Source organism: Chiloscyllium plagiosum, unplaced genomic scaffold (assembly GCF_037043375.1).
Source record: "Chiloscyllium plagiosum isolate Xiang-an unplaced genomic scaffold, Cpla_swu_hap1 HiC_scaffold_37, whole genome shotgun sequence".
NCBI classification, from domain to species: Eukaryota; Metazoa; Chordata; class Chondrichthyes; order Orectolobiformes; family Hemiscylliidae; genus Chiloscyllium; species Chiloscyllium plagiosum.
The window spans coordinates 2,926,443-2,943,925 of NW_028270175.1; the positions used below are offsets into that span (position 1 = coordinate 2,926,443).

Below are 17,483 nucleotides of genomic sequence, written 5' to 3' on the forward strand. Positions count from 1 at the left end.
GGTTGAACTGCTCAACTGTCTGATGGCCAATCACAGTTATATGACCTTTCAAATTGAGAAAGGTTTCATTGAGAACATTTACCAACTGGATCCCAGATTTGCCTGCAATATTTAATTAGCCACATCTGGATTTGCGATCGACTTTCTGATGAGACTTTGCTGGAACAGAGCCCACCAAGAAAAACTACGTCCATATTGCTGCAAGTTAATTAGCCCTCAGGCTGTGGCTTTGCTGTGGTAATAAAAGCATTTGAAGCATGAGTCCATGTTCTCTTTATTCTTTTCTCTCTTGTTACAGGATTATAATAGTCTGCTAACACCAAATTGGATATCAACCATTACAGGAAAGCGATCTCTTTTTGAAATCTGGACAGGGTGACTGCGTAAGTCGAATCCGTTAGGAAGAGTTTGGGGGTGCCTCTGGGTTTTCACTTCCAAGGAGAGGAGGAACTGGGATTCCAGATTCCATCAGCATACGATGAAATGTTAGACGGTCATCCAATATTGTCTAAAAGGAAAACCAAGTAATGATTAATTGTTTACGTTATTCTGCTTTACTCACTATAGCTTTGTTCTCCATGTGTCAGTGTTAATATTTTGTAAATTCATTGCAAATAACATACTGATAGATTAGGGTGGCACAGTGGCTCAGTGGTCAGCACTGCTGACTCACAGCACCAGGGTCCTAGGATCGATTCCAGCCTTGGATGACTGTGTAGAGTTTGCATATTCTCCCTGTGTCTTTATGGGCTTCCTCCCACAGTCCAAAAGATGTGCAGGTCAGGTGAATTGGCCATGCTAAATTGCCCATAGTGTTAGGTGCATTAGTCAGAGGGAAATGGGTCTGGGTGGGTTACTCTTCGGAGGGTCAGTGTGGACTAGTTGGGCCGAAGGGCCTGTTCCATGCTGTAGGGAATCTATTCTAATCAAAGCAGACAAACAGAGTGTTTTGGTTTTTATTTACTCACAGATGTGAGAGTCTCTGGCTGAGCCAACATTTACTGCAAATCCCTAATGACCTTTTGGGTAATTCAAAATCAACCACATTGCTGTGGGTCTTGAGTCAGGTTTAGGAGAGACTAGGTAAGGATGAAAGTTTCCTTCTTTAAATGATATTTGTGAGCCAGATGGACGTTCCTTGACAATTGTTATATGGTTATCGTTAGACTTTTAATTACAGATTTTTATTGAATTCAAATTTCACCATCAGTCATGGCAGGGTTCAAACCGAGGTCTGCAGAACATTAGCAGGATCTCTGGATTAATGATCCAGTGATAATACCACGGGACTTTGTGATGATACAATGGCTTTAAGAGGTGTATTTTGTCCTCGTTTTTTTGGAGAGGTTTTGAGCCAGAGGTAAAAACAATGACTGCAGATGGAAACTCACCTGCATTTTGCTGACACGCCCCCCACATATCCCACTGTCACCATTCCTGGCCCCCAGAACCCTGAGGGGAGCACCACCCCTGCTCATGACTCCACCCCCATTCCCCCCACCATCACACCCACTCCAGTTACAGGTTCCGCCCCCACTCCCAGCTCCACACCCACACCAGATCCCAGCTCCCAGCCCTGCCGAGGTTTCACCATCTCTCCAGACCTTCCCCTCACTGACGTCGAATGATCAGTCCTCAGCAAAGGACTCACCTTCATCCCCCTCTGTCCACACATCAATGAATTTAATACATGCCGTGACGTTGAATAATTCTTCCGCTGCCTCCGTCTCTGAGCTTACTTTCACAATCAGGACTCCCGCCCACCTTCCGAGGACCCCTTCGCCCACCTCCAACACACTGCATCCACCTGGACACCCCACGTTGGCCTATTACCCGCCCTTGACCTCTTCATCTCCAACTGCCGCCGGGACATTAACCGCCTCAACCTGTCGACCCCCCTCCCCCACTCCAACCTCTCACCCTCACAACGCACAATCCCTCTGCTCCAATCCCAACCTCACCATCAAGCCAGCAGATAAAGGGGGCGCAGTGGTAGTCTGGCGCACTGACCTCTACATCGCTGAAGCCAAACGCCGACTCGAGGACACCTCTTCCTACCGCCCCCTCGACCATGACCCCACCCCCCAACACCAAACCATCATCTCCCAGACCAGACAGAACCTCATCACCTCAGGAGATCTCCCACCCACAGCTTCCAACCCCATAGTCCCCGCACTGCCTGGTTCTACCTCCTTCCCAAGATCCACAAGCCTGACCACTCTGGCCGACCCATTGTCTCAGCATGCTCCTGCCCCACTGAACGCATCTCTACCTGCCTCGACACTGTCCTATCCCCCCCAGTCCAGGAACTCCCCATATACGTTCAAGACACCACCCTCGCCCTCCACCTCCTCCAAGACTTCCGTTTCCCCGGCTCCCAACGCCTCATCTTCACTATGGATATCCAATCCCTCTACACCTCCATCTGCCATGACCAGGGCCTCCAAGCCCTCTGTTTTTTCCTCTCCCGACGTCCCCAACAGTACCCTTCCACTGACACTCTCATTCGTTTGGCTGAACTGGTCCTCACCTTAACAATTTCTGCTTTGAATCCTCCCACTTCCTCCAGACCAAAGGGGTAGCCATGGGCACACGTATGGGTCCCAGCTATGCCTGTCTCTTTGTTGGCTACATAGAACAGTCAATCTTCCGTAATTACACCAGCACCACTCCCCACCTCTTCCTCCGCTACATTGATGACTGCGTTGGCGCCACCTCATGCTCCCGCGAGGAGGTTGAGCAATTCATCAACTTCACCAACACATTCCACCCTGACCTTAAATTTACTGGACCATCTCTGACACCTCCCTCCCCTTCCTGGGCCTCTCCATCTCAATTAATGACGACCGACTTGACACTGACGTTTTCTACAAACCCACCGACTCCCACAGCTACCTGGATTACACCTCTTCCCACCTTACCTCTTGCAAAAATGCCATCCCGTATTCCCAATTCCTCTGCCTCCGCCGTATCTGCTCCCAGGAGGACCAGTTCCACCACAGAACACACCAGATGGCCTCCTTCTTTAGAGACCGCAATTTCCCTTCCCACATGGTTAAAGATGCCCTCCAACGCATCTCGTCCACATCCCGCACTTCCGCCCTCAGATCCAACCCCTCCAACCGTAACAAGGACAGAACGCCCCTGGTGCTCACCTTCCATCCTACCAACCTTTGCATAAACCAAATCATCCGCCGACATTTCCGCCACCTCCAAAAAGACCCCACCACCAGGGATATATTTTCCTCCCCACCCCTTTCCGCCTTCCGCAAAGACCGTTCCCTCCGTGACTACCTAGTCAGGTCCACGCCCCCCCTACAACCTACCCTCTCATCCCCCCCTACAACCTACCCTCTCACCTTCCCCTGCCACCGCAGGAACTGCAAAACCTGCGCCCACACCTCCTCCCTCACCTCCATCCAAGGCCCTAAATGAGCCTTCCACATCCATCAATGTTTTACCTGCACATCCACTAATATCATTTATTGCATCTGTTGCTCCCGATGTGGTCTCCTCTACATTGGGGAGACTGGACGCCTCCTAGCAGAGCGCTTTAGGGAACATCTCCGTGACACCCGCACCAATCAATCACACCGCCCTGTGGCCCAACATTTCAACTCCCCCTCCCACTCTGCCTCCTTCATTGCCGCTCCCTCACCACCAGATGCCTGGAGGAAGAACGCCTCATCTTCCGCCTCGGAACACTTCAACCCCAGGGCATCAATGTGGACTTCAACAGTTTCCTCATTTCCCCTTCCCCCACCTCACCCTAGTTCCAAACTTTCAGCTCAGCACTGTCCCCATGACTTGTCCTACCTGCCTATCTTCTTTTCCACCTATCCACTCCACCCTCCTCCCTGACCTATCACCTTCATCCCCTCCCCCACTCACCTATTGTACTCTATGCTACTTTCTCCCCACCCCCACCCTCCTCTAGCTTATCTCTCCACGCTTCAGGCTCTCTGCCTTTATTCCTGATGAAGGGCTTTTGCCAGAAACGTTGATTTTGCTTCTCCTCGGATGCTGCCTGAACTGCTGTGCTCTTCCAGCACCACTAATCCAGAAAGTGAGCCAGAGGTGTTGAGTTGATTCTCCAAGTTGATAAAGTAAACAACTGTGAGGGCCTTGGTTATTTTTTAAAAGTGAGAACAATCGAAGCAGCATGAATGGTGGAGTCAGGCTCCCACAGAGGCAGGGGTTCAGTTTAGTTTTCAGTAGTTGCTGGGGTTTGGAAACTGTTATTGATCTCTCTGTTACAGCTAGAAGCTGGAATTCTGTCTGCTGTCAGGTTTGCATGGGAGACAATTTGTTTTCCTGACTTTTCCTTTGCCAAAGGTGTGTTTATGGGATGTTACTGTATTGAAACAGTTGCTTTTTTGTAGTTAAATAATCTATTATTCGTTAAATTTTCTAATAGAGTTGTTATTCCGTTCTCTTTTCTTTTGTTTGTATTTTAACTATAAAGCACAAACAAAGTGTGTTTTGCTTAAAACCAAGTAGTCGAATTTGATTGGTTATATTAGAAACACAGCTCCTCACAGCTGACTTTAAAAAAGGTAAAAGTTAGTGTCTAGGCTATTTCTTGGATATGTTAGAAGGGGGTTTGGTCTGGTCCATATCAGCTCCCACCCCAGCCATCATTAAACCAACTTTTTGATCCAGATTTTTATTCAATTTTTTTTCATTGCAGCAATTTCAGCAAAATGTTGACACAATCTAAAAAGCTGACAACTCCAAAGTAGCCCAAACTAAGCTTATGAGATGAAAGCAAATAATTAGCTACTGGACCAGGTCTGCTGCAGTTGGTGAGGGAAGCAACAAGAGGGTAAAACATGCTTGAAGAAGGGCCTGTGCCCGAAACGTCGAATCTCCTGTTCCCTGGATGCTGCCTGACCTGCTGTGCTGTTCCAGCAATAAAGTTTCAACTTTGATCTCCAGCATCTGCAGACCTCACTTTCTCCTAAAACATGCTTGACCTCATCATCACCAACCTGCCAGCTGTAGATATATCTGTCCATGACAGTATCAGTAAGAGTGACCACCGCACAGTCCTTGTGGAGACAAAGTCCTGCATCATTCACACTGAGAATACCCTCCATCGTGTTGTGTGGTATTATCACCGTGCTAAATGGGACAGACTTCAAACTGATCAAGCAACTCGATACTGGGCATCCATGAGGTGCTGTGGGCCATCAACAGCAGCAGAATTGTACTCCATCACAATCTGTAACCTCATGGCCCGGCATAAGCCCCACTCAACCATTACCATCAAGCCAGGGGTTCAACCCTGGAGAGTGCAGGATGGCATGCCAGGAGCAGCACCAGACGTAGCTGAAGATTAGGTGTCAACCTGGTGAAACCATCAAATGGGACTACTTACCAAACAGCATAAGCAGCAAGTGACAGACTGAGCTAAGCGATCCCACAACCGATGGATTGGATTTGACCTCTGAAGACCTGCCACATCCAGTCATGAATGTGGTGGACAGTTAGACAACTTACTGGAGGAGGAGGCTCCACAAAAATCCCCATTCTCAGTAATAGAAGAGCCCAGCACATCAGAGCAAAAGATAGGGCAGAAGCATTCACAGCAATCTTCAGTCAAAAGTGCCAAGTGAATGACACATCTCAGACTCCTCCAGTTAGCCCCAGCATCACAGATACCCCCAATCTTTAGCCAATTTGATTCACTCCATGTGATATCAAGAAGTGGCTGGAGGCACTGGATACTGCAAAGGCTACGGGCACTGATAACATTCTAGCGATAGTACTGAAGACTCGTGCTCCAATGTGTCGCACACCTAACTGAGCTGTTCCAGTACAGCTACAACACTGGCCTCTCTATAACCTCCACCAGACCCTCACACCCCTCCCTTTCTCTGTAACCTCCTCCATTCCCTACACTCACTCCTATCTTTGTAACTTCTCTAGCACCTACACCCCTCCTTATCTGTCACCTCCTCCAGACCTTAATACCACTCCCTATCTCTGTCACCTCCTTCAACCTCACAATCTGCCCTATCTCTGACACCTCGTCTAGCCCATACACCACTCCCTATCTCTGTCACCTCCTCTATCCCATACACCTGTCCTTATCTCTGTAACCTCCTTACAGACCCTAATACCCCTTTCTATCTCTATCACCTCTTCCAGTCCCTAACACCCCTCCCTACCTCTGTAACCTCCTCCAGTTCCCAACACCCCTCCCTATCTCTGTAACCTCGTCCAGCCTATACACAACTCCCTATCTCTGTAACTTCCTCCAGCCCATACATCCCTCCCTCTCTCTGTAACCTCCTCCAGTCCCTAAAACCCACCCTATTTCTGTAACCTCCTCCAGTCCCTAACACCCCTCACTATCTCTGTAACCTCCTCCAGTCCCTAACATTCCTCCCTATCTCTGTCACCTCCTCCAGTCCCAAACACCCCTCCCTATCTCTGTCACCTCCTCCAGCCCATACACCCCTCCCTATCTCTGTAACCTCCTCCAGTCCCTAATACCCCTCCCTCTCTCTATAATCTCTTCCAGTCCTTACATCCCTTCCTCTTTTTGTAACTTCCCCGATCCTAAACCATTCAGTCTCTGTGATCCTCGACTCTCTTGCACACCCTCGGTTTTAATTGCTCCACTGTTTGAAGGTGTGCTTTCAAAAGCCGGATCCCTGGAATCCCTTCTTCAAACCCCTCCAGCTCTCCCTTTCCTCAATACTCCTGAAGCCTCCCTCTTTGTCAGCCCTATGGAGTATACTCCACAACCACCTGATGGAGGAGCAGCGCTCTGAAATCTAGTGTTTCCGAATAAACCTGTTGGACTATAACCTGATGTTGTGTGATTTTTAACTTTGTCCACCTCAGCATCTTCAAATGCTCAGAATATGTTATTGTATTACAGGTGCCATATAAAGTCAAGTGGTTCTTGTCATGTGCCCGGAAGCCTATAAATGCCAAAAAGGAATGTGCAGGGCTGTCTCCCTCAGATCCCAGCATGTCATCTCAGTAATTACATTTAATGTTTGAGATATGATCTAAAGAGGCCAAGTGACTGCAGGCTGAACACTGAGAAAAATCCTGTACTCGGCCTTGTGGGTTTTTAACCCTGAAGCTGAATCTAAGCAAGATATTACAAAGTGAAACCTTTCAGATCAGGAAACACAGGCTGAATCTAAGTTTCCAGGCGTATCATGGTGCATCTTGTGTGAAACACTGCAGGTACCAAAAACAGGAACCAGATGAAATGGGGGAGCATTTAATGAAACTCCATACCTGGAACATCTCAAGAGTATCCTCGTCAGTAATTTGCGTTGTGGGTTGGACAATTCCTGGGGCGGTGTAGACAGCTTGTACTATCTTGCTGATAAATCGTTCAAGCTACAGATTAAAAAACCAGGGGACAGTAAAATTAATCAATTATCCTTCTGTAATCTACCAATGTACTGATGCAAAAGGTGCTCACCCATAGTCATTATAGTTATAGAGAGATTTTATAAGTTAGCAGTAGTAACAGGAATGTCCACTTGTTGGATAGTCTAAAACTCTGGTGCATAAATATAAGACTGATAGGGAGAAATGTTGACTCAGAAAGTGGCGAGAATCCATGGAGTCAAATAACACAGACTTCCAATTAGAAACTAGATAAACATGAGGGAGAAAGGGGTAAAGGATTATTATCAATAGAGTTAGATGAAGAGAAGTGAGTGGAGATTCATGTCAATTATTAGTACCAGCACAGAGGAACTGGACCAATTGACATGTTTCTGTGGTTTCATTACTTTACAAGAAGTCTGCCATTTAGCCCATCAAGTCTCTCATTCAATCCCTATTCTCTAGCCCATTAATTTTCCTCAATTGCCTGTCCAAATTCCTCTTGAAATCATCAGTCATCACCACTTGCACCATCCTTGCGGGCCATAGGTTTCCCAGCTCATCACCACACTCTCCATAAACAAGTTCTGCCTTATGCCTCCTCAAAACTCTTGCCAAAACTCTTAAAGCTGTAATCCCAGGTCCTTTTCAAAGCTACAGGGGAAACTTATCTGGGGCTGCAGTCCCCTTGCCCAGCCATAAAGTTGGGGACAGTCTGCCTCCATCTGCCTTGGTCCCACTGCCATTGGCTCATTTGTCAGTTTGGGGTATGACTTCTGACAGGCTCAGGGAGGAAGCTGAGAAACTGGTAAAAAGGGGGAGGTGTGGCATTGTTAGTCAAGGACAATATTACAGTAGCAGAAAGGACATTTGAGGACTCATCTACTGAGGTAGTATGGGCTGAAGTTTGATACAGAAAAGAAGAGTCACCCTGTTGGGAGTTTTCTATAGGCCTCCAAATAGTTCCAAAGATGTAAAGGAAAGGAGAGCAAAGATAATTCTGGACAGAAGCAAGAGTAACAGGGTAGTTGTTATGGTGGACTTCAACTTTCCAAATATTGACTGGAAACACTATAGTTCGAGTACTTTAGATGGATCAGTTTTTGTCCAATATGTACAGGAGGGTTTCCTGACACGGTATGTAGACAGGCCAACAAAGAGAGAGGCCACATTGGATTTAGTGCTGAGGAATGAATCCGGCCAGGTGTTAGATTTGGAGTTAGGTGAGCACTTTGGTAATAGTGGCCACAATTCGGTTATGTTTACTTAAGTGATGGAAAGGGATAGATATATAATGCAGAGCAAGTGTTATACCTGGGGGAAAGGCAATTATGATGCAATTAGGCAAGATTTAGGATGCACGAGATGGGGAAGGAAACTGCAGGGGATGGACACAACTGAAATGTGGAGCTTATTCAAGGACCAACTGCTGCAGGTCCTTGAAGAGTATGTACCTGTCAGACAGGGAGAAAGTTGTTGAGCGAGGAAACCCTGGTTTACTAAAGAATGAATCTCTTGTCAAGAAGAAGAAGTAGGCTTATGTTATAATGAGGCATGAAGGTTTAGTTAAGACACTTGAGATTTACAAGTTGGCCAGGAAAGAAGAGAGAGCTAAGACGAGCCAGGAGGGGACATGAGAAGTTGTTGGCAGGGAGGATCAAGGGAAATTCTAAAGCTTTCTATCAATATATCAGGAATCAAAGATTGATTAGAGGAAGATTAGGAACAATCAAGGGTGGCTGTAGGAAGTTATGCATGGAGTCTGAGGAGATAGGGGAAGCGCTAAATGAATATTATTTGTCAGTATTCACAGTAGAAAAAGACAATGTGGTCAAGGAAAGTACTGAGTTACAGGCTACTAGACTAAATGGGATTGAGGTGCATAAGGAGGAGGAGGTGTTAGCAATTCTGGAAAGTGTAAACATAGATAAGTCCTCTGGGCCAGATAGGATTTATCCTAGGATTCTCTGGGAAGGCAGGGAGGAAATTGCAGACCCTTTGGCTTTGATCTTTATGTCATCATTGTCTATAAGAATGGTGCCAGAAGACTGGAGGAAAATGCTTTCCCCTTGTTCAAGAAGGGGAGTAGAGACAACCCTGGTAATTATAGACCAGTGAGTCTTACTTTGGTTGTGGGTGAAGTGTTGGAAAAGGTTATAAGAGATAAGGTTTATAATCCTCTAGAGAGGAATAAGTTGATTAGGGACAGTCAACACGGTTTTGTGAAGGGTAGGTCATGCCTTACAAATGTTATTGAGTTGTTTGAGATGGTGACCAAACAGGTGGATGAGGGTAAAGTGATTGACGTGGTGTACATGGATTTCAGTAAGACATTTGATAAGGTTCCTCACGGTAGGCTATTGTACAAAATATGGAGGCAAGGGATTACACAGTTTGGATCAGCAGTTGGTGAGCTGAAAAAAGACAGAGGGTGGTGGTTGATGGGAAACGTTCATCCTGGAGTTCAGTTTCTGGTGGTGTACTGCAAGGATCTGTTTTGGGGCCACTCGTGTTTGTCATTTTAATAAATGACTTGGATGAGGGCATAGAAGGATGGGTTAGTAAATTTGCGGATGACACCAAGGTCGGTGAAGTTGTGGATTGTGCTGAAGGATGTTGTAGGTTACAGAGGGACATAGAAAAGGTGCAAAGCTGGGCTGAGAGATGGCAAATGGAGTTTAAATGTGGAAAAGTGTGAGGTGATTCACTTTGGAAGGAGCAACAGGAATAAAGAGTATTGGGCTAATGGTAAGATTCTTGGTAGTGTAGATGAGCAGAGAGATCTCGGTGTCCATGTACATAGATCCCTGAAAGTTGCCACCAGGTTGATAGGGTTGTTAAGAAGGCATATGGTGTGTTAGGTTTTATTGGTAGAGGGACTGCGTTTCGGAACCATGAGGTCATGCTGCAGCTGTACAAAACTCTGGTGCGACCGCACTTGGTGTGTTGCGGACAGTTCTGGTCACTGCATTATAGGAAGGATGTGGAAGCTTTGGAAAGGGTTCAGAGGATACTTACCTGGACGTTGCCTGGTATGGAGGGAAGGTCTTATGAGGAAAGGCTGAGGAACTTGAGGCTGTTTTCGTTAGAAAGAAGAAGGTTGAGAAGTGACTTAATTGAGACGTATAAGATAATCAGAGGGTGAGAGCCTTTTTCCTTGGATGGTGATGACTAGCATGAGGGGACATAGCTTTAAATTGAGGAGTGATTGATATAGGACAGATGTCAGAGGTAGCTTCCTTACTCAGAGAGTAGTAGGGGGCGTGGAACTCACTGCCTGCAACAGTAGTAGACTCACCAGGTTTAAGGGTATTTAAATGGTCATTGGATGGGTATATGGTTGAAAATGGGATAGTGTACGTTAGGTGGGCTTCAGATTGGTTCCACAAGTCGGTGCAACATCGAGGGCCAAAGGGCCTGTGTACTACTCTGTAATGTTCTATTTTATATATTCAATTTTCTGCAGCCAATCAAATGTCAGGAAGCTCCTAGGCCAGGCATGATGGGCTGAATGGCCTCCTTCTATAGTCTAACAATTTTGTAATTCTGGCTTAATTTATGATAGATCCTTAAGTTTCACCAGTCAAATATTTATCATAGCACTGGGACAGAGTGATGCTCAATCTGAGCCGAGAGTGTGGTGCTAGAAAAGCTCAGCAGGTCAGGCAGTATCCAAGGAGCAGGAGAATTCATGTTTTGGCAAGAGCCCTTCATCAGGAATCATCTCTTGCCCAAAACATTGATTCTCCTGCTCCTCGGATGCTGCGTGACCTGCTGTGCTTTTCCAGCACCACACTCTCGACTCTGATCTCCAGCATCTGCAATCTTCACTTTCTCTTAATGCTCATTCTAAGGCAATATGAACAGAGCACAGTCAAGTACAGTCTCCCTATGGGGACAGACAAGTCTCAGTTAACTCTTATTCGTATCAATGTTATTAATGTGTCAAAGAGTTAATGTAACCTGTACGTAGTGATTGAGATATAATCAACTACATTGTGTTATCAAAGACAAGAGCCACTTCCATTGAGACTAATTCATGGTCCGTGCTCCAGCACAGCCTAGAGTACTACCCCCTACACCAGCACCCAAAGGGAAATTGATGGCAGCATTCTCTTTGAAGGTACCCAGACTTCACATCATATTATAACATGGTGACAATGGTGGGTTTCTCATCAAAGAAGATCACTGTTACAACAACAAGTCCAGCACAAACAACTGCAGAGTCAACAAATATGTAGTTAAAAATCACACAACACCAGGTTATAATCCAACAGGTTTATTTAAAAGCACTAGCTCCTTCATCAGGTAGCTTCCTGATGATAAAGCAACAGTCTGAAAGCTAATCCCAAATAAACCTGTTGGACTCTCACCTGGTGTTGTATGATTTTTTTACTTTGTCCACCCCAGTCCAAAATCGACACCTCCACATCATAACAAACATGTCAGCTGATCCAAAGCAACAAATCACATTTCATAACATGGGAAGTTTATTTCTCCAAAGTCAATTCTAATTCCATGTTCCTAAAATGATGGTGCCAATATCTGAAAAAGTCGTGAGGCTGTTGCACTGAATTCAGAATATTTACCTTCCACTGAAGTCAAAACTTATTTTTTGAAGACTTGAAAATGAATATGAACACAGCAATGACTCACACAGTACAAACACCAGCTCAATAAACAATGCAAGGAAATTACCCTGGTCCCAGTGAATTTCAGTGCAATTTGTAAATCCTGCAGTTCACGCTGCATTACTTCACCCTGGGAAGTGGCCTTGTCAAACTCAGCCTGAAGATGCCTCTTCCTCACGTCTTCAGCGGTAATGTGAAGCTGCAGCTTATTGATCTCAGTCTTCAGCTTTACGATCTCTTCATTATTTACCGTCTGCCCCGACTGTAGCTCAGCAACAAGCTAAAAATAATTCAGAAGCAACACTTGAAACAGGAGGAACTGTTTTGTCCATTTTTTGGAGATGGGGGGAGCGTCTCCATCTCATGTTTAGGTACTTTTGACAGAAACAGTATAATGAGTACAACGTAAGACCAGTAGTGGCACAGTGGCTCGGTGGTTAGCACTGCTGCCTCACAGTGCCAGGGGACCCAGGTTCGATTCCACCCTTCGGCAACTGTCTGTGTGGAGTTTGCATGTTCTCCCATGCTGTACAGGTTTCCTCTCACAGTCCAAAGATGTGCAAATTAAGTGGACTGACCATGGTAAATTGTCTGTAATGTCCAGGAATGTGCAGGGTTACAGGGATAGGGTAGGGCAGTGGGTATGGGCGAAATGCTGTTGGTGTAGACTCAATGGGCTGAATGACCTGCTTCTACACTGCAGGGATTCTATGAAACTAAGCATTAGAAATACTCTCTCAGGACCCACACTGCACCATGGGTAAGGGTGGAACATTGTCAGCATCTCCTCAGCTATAACCATCTTCCTAACCTTCGAGTACAGGTTGGGTTGATTGCAGAAAGTATTGAAATAGGAAATGAATACCCATTAGTTTGGGATTCCAAGGAATGATGGGAGACAATCATTTCTTGATAAGAGTATTAAAAAAATTAAGGAAAATACCAAGTCTGTACCTCGCGTAAGCTGATGTTCTCTTTTTGAAGATCTGTCATAATTTTGGTGTGATTGTTCCTTTCTCTCAAATTGGAAAACTATGCATGAAAAATATAACAGGGTTTATTGATTAAATCTATAAAGTTCCAACCTTTGATATATATCATTAACACATCCAATAAAAGTCTTCACTACAATAGTCAGCTAATTTATGTTACAAATGTTCCCCCCCCAATCCCTAGTACATTCCCATCTCACAACAGGTGAAGATTAGCCCCCAAATGTCAATTCCAATTGAAATCATGGACCAATCAGTCTCTGGCAGCATTTGCTATTGCATGAGTCTAACCAATGAGTGCTGAGGAGCTACTGAATTGTTGTACTAGCAGGAGATGGTGATGTAGTGGACAAGTCACTCTGGTTAATGATCCAGAAGCCTAGGCTAATGCTTTGGTAGATGTGGGTTCAAATCCCATCATGGTAACTTGAGGGGTTTCAATTCAATTTGTGAAAAACCATGGAATTGAAAGCTAGTGTCTGCCAAGTTGATCAGGTCTTTGATAAATTTATTCAGAAATCACTAGGTAGGCCAGCATATATTGCCCATCTCAATGTTCTCCAGAACTACTGTTAGAGTCATAGAATCATAGAGTACAGAAGAAGTCCTTCGGCCCATTGAGACTACACCAACAAAACAAAACTAAATCTAAATCTACACAAGTCCCACTTTCCAGCACTTGGCCCATAGCCTTGAATGTTATGATACTTCAAGTGCTCATCTAAGCACCTTTTAAAGGTTGTGAGGTTTCCCACCTGATTTCCAGACTCCTACCCTCTGAATAAATTTGTTTTCCCCAAACCCCTCTGAATGTCCTGGCTTTCATGTTAAAATTATAACACCTTGTTATCAACCCTTCCACTAGGGGGCACAGCTGCTTTCTATTTCCCTCCTGTCCCTCAAGGCCTGATCTACCTCAGCTAGGTCGCCTCTTAGCCCTAACAAAAACCCAAACATATCCAGCCTGTCCCCTAACTGGACTGCTCCACCCCAGGCAACATCCTGGTGAATTTCCTCTGCACCCGCTCCAGTGCAATCACATCCTTCCTATCTAACGGAGATCAGAACTGCACGCAGTGCTCCAACTGTGGCCTAACCAACTTTCTGTACAGTTCCAACATAATCTCCCTGCTCTTACAATCTATGTCATGACTGATAAAGACAAGTGCCCAGTCTGCCTTCTTAATTACCCTATTAACCTGCCCAGCCACCTTCAGTGATCTGTGGACAAGCACCCCGAGATTCCTCTTCCGAGCTTATTAGTGTGCTGTAATTGATTAAATACCTCCTCATCTCATTACTTCTTATGAAGTGCATCACCTCACATTTACCAGGGTTAAGTTCCATCTGTCACTGATCTGCCCATCTGACAAGTCTGTCTACATCTTTCTGAAACCCACGACCTTCTTTCCCTCTGACCAATCTTCATGTCATCTGCAAACTTGATTATCATCCTCCCACATGTTCGTTCACAATATTTATATGTGTAAAGAGCAAGAAGGGATCCTGCACTGATCCCTGTGATACACAACTGGACAACCACCTCCAGTCACACAAACAGCCTTCTATCATCACCCTCTCTCTGTCTCCTGTCACTAAGATAACTTTGGTCAACTTATCGAGTTACCCTGGATCCCATGTGCTTTTACCTTCTTGATTGGTCTCCCATGTGGGAACTTGTCAAAGGCTTTGCTGAAATCCAGATAAATTACATCAACTGTTCTGCACTCACCTACATACCCGGTCACCACCTTGAAAAATTCAATCAAATTTGTTTGGCATGACCTCCCTCTAATAAAGCGATGCTGACTATCCCGGATCAAACCTTACCTTTCCAAGTGGGGATTAATCAGTAAAAACCCTTTAGTGGAGGAAATAGGAAAAATAATATAGGAATATTAACAACTGATCCAATGTCCACTTTAATTTGTGGAAGAGAATTCCAAACCTCTCCCACCTTTTGTAGAAATGCTTCCTGAAATCTCTCCTGAATGGTCTGACCTGAGTTCACAGACTATACTCCTGGCTCTAGAATCCCCAACCAGTGGAATATAGTTTATCTTTCTCTACCCCTGTCTTTTTATGTTAATATCTTGAAGACTTCGATCAGACCACCCCTTAATCTTCTAAATTCTACATAAAACAGGCCTCATTTGTACATTTTTTTCCTGATAACCTAACCCCTGAAGTCTAGGTATGATTTTGTAAACCACATTGTATTCCCTCCAAGGCCATTATATCCTTCTTAAGGCTGAAATCTGCTCACAGTGCTCCAAATGGGGTCTAACCAAGTTTTGTATAACTTCAGCATAACTTCTGTGTGCTTGTACTCCAATCCTCTCGATAGAATGGCCAACACTCCATTAGCTTTCTTGATTATTTTTGAGCCAGTTTTTGGCATTTAAAGATTTACATACCAAAACCCCTAAGTCTCTTTGGACATCCTGTATTTAACTTCATACCATCCAGAAAGTACCTTAATCTTCCTTTCTCAGTCCAAAATGGATAAACTCACACTTATTTACATTGAACTCCATCTGACACATTTTTGTCCATTCATTTTGTTTATCAATATCTCTTTGTAATTTAATGCTATGATCCACACTCTCTACAATGCTGCTTAACTTCGTGCCATCAGCAAATTTGAATATTTGACTTCTATGCCACCATCCAAGTTGTTAATAAATAATGTGAATAATTAGGGCAGGATACCACTGGTCACATCTTGCCAATTCGAGACCTACCCAATATCACCTTGCACTGAACCCCTTTTCTAGCCACATCAGTAATTTGCTCTCAATTCTGTGGGGTTCTACCTTAGTTAACAGCTTCTTATATGAAACTTAATCAAATACCTTCTGAAATCCATAGAGGCAAAATCCATAGACATTCCCTTGTCCATTCAGCCATCCTAACCCAGTCTGTCCTACACGTGACTCCAGATCCACATCAATATGGCTGACTTTGAAATGACACAACAAGCTACGGTACTCAGTTCAAGGGTAAGTAGGAAAAGGTGAGAAATGTTAGCCGTGGCAGCATCAACCACATCCCTAGAAGGAATAAAGAAATGTTCTTTTTGTGAAATTGTCCATCCTACCCACTTGGACTAGAAAGACATGGCAACTTGGCAAAACAGCGAAATGGCATTAAAACCAATATGTGCAGAGGATGTCAAAAAACAGATTGGGCTTGTGAAATCATCAGCAAACAGATATTTCCCCAACAATTCCTTTTCAACTGCACACTGAGATTGTTTAACCTCCCGCTGACCCATTTCACATCCATAACCTAACCATCCACCCCTTATCTCTGAATGTCAGACTTATGCACTTATGCCTGTATGCAGTTACTGAGATGTAATAAACTATATAGTGTTATCAAAGAGCTTTTTGCATTCAGACTAAGTCACGGTCCATCCTCCACCATGGATTCTCAAAACCCCTTTGACGAGCACTGGAATGAGTTGAATGGGATATCACAACAAAAACATTCACATCCTACTCTGAGACCTGGTACTCTCCAAGGGGAGCGAGAGTAGCAGGAGTTAAAACAAACAGATGAACTTGGAGAAAGAAATTTGTGCAATTCAGCTTTAGCCCATTGAGGCAAATGAAATAAATTCAGCAAGTCATAAAAGGACCTTAAGGGTTCCATAAATCCTCCTTCCGGAGTTGGGACTGGAGTAGGGGGATCTCCACATGGCAGGTACTATCAAACTTGTTAGCCTTCATTGGTCAATGGGTGCCTTTTTTTGTACACTCACAGAATATGGGCATCTCTGGCTAGAGCAGCATTTATTGCCCGCCCCTAACTGCCCAGAGGGCAGGTAAGAGCCAGCCACATTGCTGTGGGTCTGGAGTCACGTGTAGACCAGACCAGGTGAGGAGGGTCAGATTTCCTTCCGAGGTAAAACTTCACACTCACTGGCATTTCAGCGCTGGCTGAAGACTGAGTCAGATGTGATTCTGCAGCAAGTGTGGGAGGATTGGCACATGTAAAGCCATTAGTGAAATGATCACTGTTAGATTAGCTTTGTTAATTCTAATTTAGACAAGCAGGAGGCTGGAAGAACATAACAAGCCAGGCAGCATCAGAAGGTGAAGAAGTTGTTGCACGAACCGTTGACTTCTCCACCTCTGACGCAACTTGGCTGGCTGTGTTCTTCCAGCTTCCTGTTTGTCTACTTTAGATTCCAGCATCTGCAGGTTTTTTTTGTCTCTAACTTGTTAATTCTAATGTTTAATTGCATTCAAGTTTCACCATTCAGCATGATGGAATTCAATCCCTTCTCCTAGAAACAGTAACCTGCAACTCAGGGTTACTACACACCAGTGACATCACCACAACATTAATATCACTTCTCTTAACCCATCACAAATTATTCAGTAATGAATCAGACTGATTCTTGGGAATCGAAGAGTGATAAATGAGGAGAGACTGGATTGATTAGATCTACATGTGAAACTTGACAGGGTTCAGAAAAGATTTACAAGGA

The 17,483-nt window shown here is 44.8% G+C and overlaps 1 protein-coding gene across 4 annotated transcripts in view; it reads right to left on the reverse strand.

Annotated features, from left to right (window-relative positions):
* Window positions 1-263: 263 nt before the first annotated feature.
* The window catches only part of LOC122540120 (coiled-coil domain-containing protein 27-like), a 53,847-nt gene continuing 36,627 nt past the window's right edge, over window positions 264-17,483 (reverse strand). For all 4 annotated transcript variants that reach the window (XM_087980698.1, XM_087980699.1, XM_087980697.1 and 1 more), the window contains 4 exons: window positions 12,948-13,025; window positions 12,061-12,273; window positions 7,264-7,368; window positions 264-508 (listed from right to left, as the gene is read on the reverse strand). In XM_087980698.1, coding sequence (XP_087836824.1) covers window positions 398-508; window positions 7,264-7,368; window positions 12,061-12,273; window positions 12,948-13,025 — 507 coding nt within the window. In that variant the 3' untranslated portion in view covers window positions 264-397. The remainder of the gene's footprint in view (window positions 509-7,263; window positions 7,369-12,060; window positions 12,274-12,947; window positions 13,026-17,483) is intronic.